General features: G+C 33.9%; 1 protein-coding gene across 1 annotated transcript in view; it reads right to left on the bottom strand.

Moving 5' to 3' along the window:
* Nucleotides 1–2,142: 2,142 nt before the first annotated feature.
* Nucleotides 2,143–9,672, bottom strand: part of LOC141578982 (uncharacterized) — an 81,164-nt gene continuing 73,634 nt past the window's right edge. Inside the window, exon 5 of the mRNA XM_074373081.1 lies at nucleotides 2,143–4,934. Within this exon, the coding sequence (XP_074229182.1) occupies nucleotides 4,882–4,934 (53 nt within the window). The 3' untranslated portion in view covers nucleotides 2,143–4,881. The remainder of the gene's footprint in view (nucleotides 4,935–9,672) is intronic.

Raw genomic sequence — 9,672 nt, 5'->3', positions numbered from 1 at the left:
CTGTGCTATACAGTATAATCTTGTTTATCTATTCCACAGTTTTGAAATCCCAGTGTATCCCTTCCCACCCCCCCACCCCCTTGGGAACCACAAATTTGTATTCTATGTCTATGAATCTGTTTCTGTTTTGTATTTATGCTTTGTTTTTTTTAGATTCCACATATGAGTGATCTCATATGATATTTTTCTTTCTCTTTCTGGCTTACTTCACTTAGAATGACATTCTCCAGGAGCATCCATGTTGCTGCAAATGGTGGTATGTTGTCAGTTTTTATGGCTGAGTAGTATTCCATTGTATAAATATACCACATCTTCTTTATCCAGTCACCTGTTGATGGACATATAGGCTGTTTCCATGTCTTGGCTATTGTAAATAGTGCTGCTATGAACATTGGGGTGCAGGTGTCATCCTGAAGTAGGGTTCCTTCTGGATATAAGCCCAGGAGCAGGATTCCTGAGTCATACGGTAAGTCTATTCCTAGTCTTTTGAGGAATCTCCATACTGTTTTCCACAGTGGCTGCACCAAACTGCATTCCCACCAGCAGTGTAGGAGGGTTCCCTTTTCTCCACAGCCTCTCTAGCATTTGTCATTTGCAGATTTTTGAATGATGGACATTCTGACTGATGTGAGGTGATACCTCATCGTAGTTTTGATTTGCATTTCTCTGATAATTAGTGATATTGAGCATTTTTTCATGTGCCTATTGATCATTTGTATGTCTTCCTTGGAGAATTGCTTGTTTAGGTCTTCTGCCCAGTTTTGGATTGGGTCACAGAGCACAACTTTTATCAGTGACCAAGTCACCCATCCTGTCCACTGCTGGGGTCGAAAGTGAGCAGGCAAAGAGCAGACCTGGAATGTTTCCCTGGCCCGGCCCTCCACGCTCTAGGAACGTGGCCAGCAGACAGGGAGAACAAAGAGCTGCCTGGAGAGATGGTGATCAACAGTGCCTTCCAGTGAGTTTTTAATACACCTTCATAATCTTCCCCAAACTTTTATGTCTTAACTGTGGGCAAAAGTTCAGCAGTTTAAAAAAATGAAAAAAAAAAAAAAAAAACCCCAGAAATCAAACAGCAACTCAGCATCAAAAGGTTATTTCTGCCTCATGCAGTAGTATCAAACTTCTGGGAAAAAACATTTGCACTCGAGCTTATTCAAAAAATTAGACTGAGAACAAATTCTACCTATCAGTTCAAAGATCACAGAGTAAAAATACATTTTCTAAAGAAGTTAAAAACATGCTTACCAATGACATAAAATATTCTTATTGAAAGAAATATAACTTTAGCTTAAATTTTAAAATATGTACTTCAAAGTGTACTTTTTATGAAACCATAGTGTGCTACTAAACATACCATTTATTCTTAGAAACAGATTAAAAAGACCAGATTCTGATTACATTTTATACTAATTCCTGTTATGTAACTTTCAAACATCAGGTTATATTCACTTTTATGATATTTAAAGCCTAATAACTTAATGATTTCTTTAATTTTAACTTATACTTTTAATCCATTCTGAACATTCTAAGATACCACTGGAGGTCATCACAGTGGTCTTGTTAAGTCAAACAGCAATTACACAGTTTTCAGTTTAGAGATGAGATTATTTTTAATTACTGAATACAGCACTTAAGGTACCATACTTATATGATTATGCTGCTCATTAAATGGTTATTGAAAGCTAAAATGTAATTTTAATGACAGTTGCCTATTTTTCTTTGCACATTTTATAGTCGACAGATTAATCAAGAATGTTGGTTCTCTTCAAAATCTTTGCAGCTGCACCCAAAGTGTTTAGAAGAAAGAGAACTGGTCTGAACCCATTTGATTAACTTTTAAGTCTACTCTTTCTTCAAAATGTACTTTGAGGTTTTTTTTTTTATTAAACAAAAATCCTGAAATTGATTACAGTATTGGAAAATGTTGCCAAATTCTATAGAAGAAAAGAATCCAAAACACTTAAATGTTTAAGAACAACCTCACTGAATGTATTTTCTTAATTCTTGGAAAATATGGGTACCATAAGATAACTCAAACAACATAACATATTTCATTTTCCTTTTTAAAAAATTAATGGTGTTATCATAAAGAAATGAAACAGATTTAAGGAAAAATAGTCTCTGTCTTGCTAAGTGAAAATTTCCTACAACACATGTTACTTAACAGCTTGCAGACATTTCCTGTGAAACTTTCCATAATCAGCACAGAGTAAGTACTATATCATACGTTTAAAATATGAGCTTTCATTCTCCTTAAAACTAAAGAGTATGATTACTTAAATACACAAAAATCTCACCAACACAGTATCTCTTGCCCTCTGCTGATATTTATCATATCAACTATAAAATATTTCAAAATTAGGAGACTTCCAGTTTTTAAACAACTAGGTTTTGCCATCAAAATATATTACAAAGGTTTTCTTCATTTTATACCTGTTTGGAAATGAATATATCACATTGAATGTAAACTGCAAAGATGATAATAAGGGAAAAAAGCAGTTTTACTTTCTCAAAAACATATTGAATAAGGAATGCAATTGTTACTCTGAACAATATTACAAGATTTCAGAGTTTGCTATACGGGGAAAAGGTAATAAAGTTTAAGTGGGAAAAACTGCTTTGTTCCTTCAATCCTCTAGTTGAAATTAATTATAGCAAATGTTTATGAAAACATGTTATAAATTCTTATAAATTCTGAATTTTAATATGGATGATTACAGACTCTTATTTTGGACGGAAACTATCTGACAATTGAAAGGTTTACAAAAGAACAGTCAGAATTTGTAATCCTGGAAAACTGTATACACAGGGTGCTATGTCCTGTACAGATTTTCATTTTTGTGTGTGAAATACTCAGAGGGGCTTAAAATTGATATCTAGGAAAAATCAAAGACAAACACAAGGTCTCATTTTTCATTTAAGCTGTTATGCAATAAAAAGATATCTGTATCATGAGAAAAAATAACTAAGAATTAAAAACAAATGCTCCTTTACTATCTGGAGGTAAGTATAATACACCAAGTATTAATTTTATCAGAGATTTTAGTTAGTCTAATGCCAATATAGTCATAGAAAGGCGTGTGTGGTAATCCCCCAAAATAACAACAGAGGGTGCAAGAGAGTTTAATATGATGTGTTTAGTTGCTGTTCCGATTACTGAACCAAGTTGTCAACTGTAACTGTAACAAGGATGCATAGGTTGTTTTCAAATCTCTCTCTTGCTCACAACCCCCCCACACACACACACATTAGTAATCTCGCACAAAGACCTTTAAATGATCAAACAGCACAAATACTTAAAAATGTTTTAAGACAACAGTCTTTCACTTGCTTGAAAAATAATTTAACCATAGACTAAACTTTAAAAAGACAATTGTGATTTTAAAGGTAGTTGATATTTAACTTAAACTAACCAATAAAATAAACTGGATATATTTATTGAGTAATTTAAAATAAATAAACAAATTATATACAATATATAATACAAGTTTTATATGTCACTATGTATATGCATAACATTGTACAACATATACATTTATAGGAACAGTTCATCAATTACTTGTGACAACTACAGTTTGAATTTTACATAACACATTCATTTCTCATTAGTTCGTAACTTTGTAAAATGAGTTCATAACATTCACAATGAAAGTAAGCTGGCTGATTTGAAAAAAAAAATGCTTGTAGTTATATTATTTTTAATGAAGCCACAAAGAGCATAGTATTTTCCATTAGTAATTCCCAAAATACATGTATCTAACTTGCTAAGCCTCTAATATGTATAATGGTGACTTAAACTTCAAAAATAGGATAAATTAAATTTGGACTCCTTTGCAGTGTTTACTGCAGTCATGTCTAGCTAAGGGCATTTACAGTATCTATCTGTGCATGTTGAAATCACGTTAAATGAAGGTTTACAATAGATTTCTATAGTGCTTTTCATACACAAACATCTGCTTCCTGAAGGGAGAACAAGATTTTAGACTAGGTGAGGTTAAAAACAGCTAGAATAATGCTATAATTATATATATAACATATATATATATAATTAAACACATCTACTTAACTGTACCTTCACTTTACACATAAAAAAAACCAAGTTTAAAAGTATGTCACACTAGATATGAGTTCTGAGAAGTACTACATAATAAAAAAAGGTTGATCTCTGAATTTAGAGAAATGTCATCAAGTGTGTGTGATAAATATTTAATAGTAAGAGGAAGAAATATTTTATTCAAACTAAGTTGAAAACAAAGCTATAGGTAGCCATATTTTAGCTGTGACAGGGTAATAAGGCATAAATGAATAGTGTGAACACCTAAAACCTTTTGTCTTTGAATGAGGATTACTACTGAAATGTTTTAGATAAATTTAAAATCCCATTCAAAGTGAATGATGCAAAAAAATCTATCAATTAAGTATATTCATGTGTTGATACAGTTAAAGCAAAGCATAGTAAGTAACTCAGCATTGTCTATGAAGACAGTAGCCACAAAGGATACTTATTACCTTATTTTAGAAATCAGGTAAACAGCAGTCTCTCTGGGCTAATTATTTATGCTAAAAATCTAGGACCACCTATTAGGTGTAAGAGCCAGGGCTCAAGTACACACAAGAGATTTGTTTACTTAATAAGTCTTCCTGTCCTCTTAATTATTGTTAATATGTCTACATTCTAATTATGTAAAGGCCATATTTAGTTCTCTAATATTTTCAAGTTATTAACTAAGATAATGAAACTCAGATGTAAAACAAATACGTAAGATCAATTTTAAATAAGTAAAATTTCAAGTGGACAATTTTAATTTAGGAAGATAATACTGGTTACTTCTGTTCAATTATCAACAGAATTCTTCTTAAAAAGAAAGCAGAGTGACATCAGCCGAGTGGAAGAAAATACAGCTCCAAGTTCTCATCCTCCCGCAGAAACACTGAAAAACAGGAAGTCACTATCAGGACCATCTATCTAATAGCTCTGGAAAACAAATGAACAATGCACCAAGAAAAAGGCAACCTGAAAGCTCTGTGGGGCTTTGACTTGCTTGCTCTGCCCTCTCCCTAGCCAGAGTGTCAGCCGTCCTGAAGAAGGAAGCTAGTTCCCAGAGTGGGAGAACAGTACCTGGTTCCGGAGGGGGCAGAGCAGACTATATGTGCACAGTACTGTGTAAATCAATTCTCACTTGTTAGGAGCTACCTGAAGAACTCATACAAGACAAATGTTTCTTTTTCATCTAACTAAAAAAAAAAAAAGAAGAAGAAAAATAAGTAGATGGACATTGCTCTTGAAAACGCTGCAAGTCAAATTGAGAGCCAGCAGATGCCTGTGGCAAAAGGTTACAAATGAACATAAAACAGACCACCTAAGGCCTGGGAAAAAAAGCTAGTGAGAGTTTCTCTGAGAAACCAGCACATTCAAAAGCACCCACATATACACGGGAACGTAAAAGGCCTTGCACATGCCAGGACAAGATGCACGGTGATACAGAAATGGAGAAGACCAAAAGTTTCCACCTGAAGCTGACCACTAGGGTGAGTGCAAGCCTGGCGACATGATGAAGGCTGCTGCAGCACAGAGCCGATCTGCAAAGGCAAGGAGAGGTTCTGGGTTTTGTTGGTCTTTTAGCAACTGGCATTCAAAAATCTGTCAAAATTCTAGCTGAATACAACTTTAGAAATAAAGACTTCAGTGACTACGTATGTCAAAGAGTAAGTATTTGCAAAAAAAAAAAAAAAACTCAGGAAAATAACTAAACAAATTGACTGAAACAATCTTCAAGAATATAAAAAAGCCAGCAAACCCTGGAGAAGGGGATAATCTGATTTCCAATATCAAGTCGTCAAGAAAAACAGTATCACGAAGCATACAGAGAAACAGGAAGCATGGCTCAGCAGCTCATCAAAGGAACAAAAGTAAATTGACAAACTATCCTTGAGAAATCTAAAAACTTGATTTACTGGACAAAGATGTTTAAACAGTTGTCTTAAGGATGTTCAAAGAGCAAAACAAAAACATGGACCAAAAAAGGAAACATGATGCAGAGAATAAATTAACAAAATGAGACAATCAATAAAGAGGTAGAAATTAAAGAGGAAATAGAATTTCTGGAGCTGAAAAATTCAATCACTGAATTGAAAAATTCACTAGAGGGTTCAACAACAGGTGGGAGAAGGCAGAAGACAAATAACAAACTTGAACATAGGACAATTGAAATGATAAAGTCTGAGAAGCAAAAAGAGGGGGAAAAATGAAGAAAAGTGAAGAGAGCCTAGGAGACCTGTGTGGCGCCATCAAGCACATTAACATGCATTATGAGAGTCTGAAAAGAAGGAAAGAAATAGAAAGAAAATTTGAAGAAATAATGGCCAAAAACTTCCCAAATTTGATGAAAGAAAAAAAATTTACAAACCCAAGAAGTGAAGTTAACTCTAGGTAGGATTAACTCAGCAACTTACATCCATTATAAGCAAACTGTTCAAAAACAAAAACAAAGAAACAGTCCTAAAAGGAACAATAAAGAAGTACTTTGTCACAAGTCACAATAAGTAACTAGTAATCAGTAAGATTAATAGCAGATTCCTCATCAGACAACATGCAGCCAAAAGAGCAGGGTGATACACACATATTAAAGTGCTTTTTAAAAAAAGGCAATCAACCAACAATCTTATCTCTAACAAAATACTCCTTTGAAAATTAGTGAGAAGTTAGGATATTCCTAGAAACACGAAAGCTGAGACAAGACATGCTTTAAAGGAAAGCTAATGGCAATCTTTCAGATCAAAAGGAAAGAACAGTAGACAGTAACTCCAAGCTGTGGGAAGAAGTAAAGCTCTCTGGTAAAGGCAAATAACGTGAGCACGTGTAAAGCCACTATTATTGTATTTAAGCTTTGGAATGTCACACTTTGATTCCTACAGGATATAAAAAGTAAACAGAAAAAAACTGTAAGTTGATGCTACTGAGCAACAATGTATAAAAATGTAATTTGTGATACAACATAAAAAGGGAAAAGGACAGAGCAATATGGAAGCAGATCTTTCTGCAGAATTAAGTTTGGTTATCAACTTGAAGTAGATTGTTAGCAATTTAGAATTTACATGTAATCTCTATGATAACCACAAAGAACATACCTAAAAACATTACCCAGTAGGAATGAGAAGGGAACTCAAATGGTCACTACAAAAATAAACAGACAAGCCAACAAAAAAACACTAATGGGGGAAATGAGAGGAAATAGGGTCTAAAAGATACAGAAAACAATAGCAAAATGGCAGAAGTAAGTTCTTTCTTATCAGCAGTTACTTTAAATGTAACTGGATTAAAGTTTCCAATTAAAAGGCAGAGATGAGCAAAACTTAATTTAAAAACAGCATGATGCAACTGTATGCTGTCTGCAAGAGGCTCACTTAAGACACAAAGTAAAAGTATGGAAAAGATATTTCATGTAAAAATAACCCAATACAGAGATACTGTGGTACCAATATTAGACAAAACAGACGAAGTCAAAAACTGTTTCTTTTTTTTTTGACAAACAAGGACCTTTATATATTGATAAAAGTCAATCCATGAAGAAGATACAATGATTTCAAACATATATGCAGCAAACAACAGAACATGAAAATATATAAAGCAAATATCAACAGAACTGAAGGGAGAAATAGAAGGTTCTACCATAAAAGTTGCCAGAACATCTAGACAGATCAGCGAGAAAACCAAGGACTTGAACAAGGTTGTAAACCAACTAGACCTAACAGACATACATAAAACACTCCAGCTGACAACAAGAGAATATGCAATCTTCTCAGATGCACATGGAACATTCTCTAGGACATACCATATGTTAAGCCATACAACAAGTCTCAATATATTTAAAAAGACAAATCATACAAAATATCTCCTCTGACTACAACAGAATAAAGCGAGAAGTCAATTACTGAAGGAAAACTGGAAAATTCTCAAGTATAAGACATGTATCTATAGGTGGAAATATAGACAGATATATAAATAAGTGGGTACGGTCTGTATGACCACACACTGGTTGTAAATTTTAAGCGAAAAAAAAAAGCCGACAATGATCTCTGATTAAACTTTGAAGTAATTTCCAGGAAAAAAACTTAAACAATTGGTAAAATTAAGCTGTCACATTTAGTGTAATGAAATTGCGAAGTAGAGGCATTACAGCATTGGGATTAAAGGCTACGGCTCAGGCAGGATGCACCTGAGTACATGCTCCACCCTTTACTTACCCTGTTACTTAATTGTTCAATAGCTGTTTCCTCATCTATAAAATGAGGATGCTAACAGTCTCTATCACAAAGCGTGGTTAGGAGGATTAGATAAGTGCAAATAAAGAGCTTAGTACAGCACATGGTACAATATAAGTCCTCAATAAATGTTAGTATCATTTTTATGAACATTTTAATCAATGAATGTGTTCAAAATACTGGCTCCAGTGAAGGAATACAAGTAGAAGTCTATTAGTTCTATGTAAAGAGAATAAACTTATTCATAATTTAAACAACTGAAAATTGCAACTATTCTTGGTGTTCTGCTTTTTAGAAGGTTTCCTAGATTACTGTGACAACCCAGAAGTCTTTCCCAGTACAAAATAATAAACTGTTATGGTGCTAAAAGTGACAATCTCTTGTTGAAGGCCATTTAATTTGCCCCAAAAAGAATGTCGTTTGTGCCATCATTTACAATGAACAATCAATGTAGCATAATCTTTGATCACATTTACCAGCGGTGGTAATGGACTGCTTGCTGTGAGCTACGCCAGTTCTGAACATGACCCTAACATGATCAGTCGCATCAATGGTTATTGGGAGAGGGTGCAGAAGGGAGATGCCAAGCAGAACACTGCTACTGGCCTGTGTGGTCCTCCTGGGGACCCCTTAAGCGCCTTCCTACAAAAGAGCTACACAATGCCAAGGCTATATAACTCAGACAATGGCACAGTTATAGGAAGCAGATAAACAGCAAAATAGATTTTACAAAGAGCTTCCTCAGAAGTAAATGTGGACAAAGAACATCTGAAAATATTGCTTTAAAACTTGAAGAAAGAGTATCACGGCCAAGGATGATTATTACATGATTTGCCCTTTGACACACTTTTTCTCTTAACAAAAATACAAATAATAATTTGGTTTAAATTTTGACTAATATTTTTAGATTTTCTGCTATTTTTATGCAAGTTTTAATGAAATATCTCACATCTACATACGAACAGACAAACAGAAATACACAGTAGCTTTACAAAGAGAATCTAACTGATACCCAATGGAACTCTAAACCTGACATTAAATTACCTCTTCAGTGACCAAATAATATAGCAGAAATAATGAACATATTATTTACTAAATGAAATAAGAGTATACCTGCTACTGAAGTCCTACTTCACCTTCTATAAACTTTTCACAAAATAACTCATAGAATGTGTATTAATTATTCTTTCTTCAATATATAAAGGACGTATCTTTTTCTGTAACACAGATTCCTTTGAGCAACTCTCATTTCCACCATTGATTACAATCAATTCCAGACCCTTTAATGGATGTTCTAGAGCAGGGTTTGACAAACCATGGTGTGGGCCAGCCACATGGTGTATTAAATTTTACTGAAACAGAATCATGCCCATATGTTTATGTACTGAGGCTGCTTTTGTACTACAA

Source organism: Camelus bactrianus, chromosome 1, assembly GCF_048773025.1.
Source record: "Camelus bactrianus isolate YW-2024 breed Bactrian camel chromosome 1, ASM4877302v1, whole genome shotgun sequence".
Lineage (NCBI taxonomy): Eukaryota > Metazoa > Chordata > Mammalia > Artiodactyla > Camelidae > Camelus > Camelus bactrianus.
The sequence above is the reverse complement of the archived record's forward strand: the minus strand, read 5'-3'. Positions and strand labels throughout refer to the sequence as shown.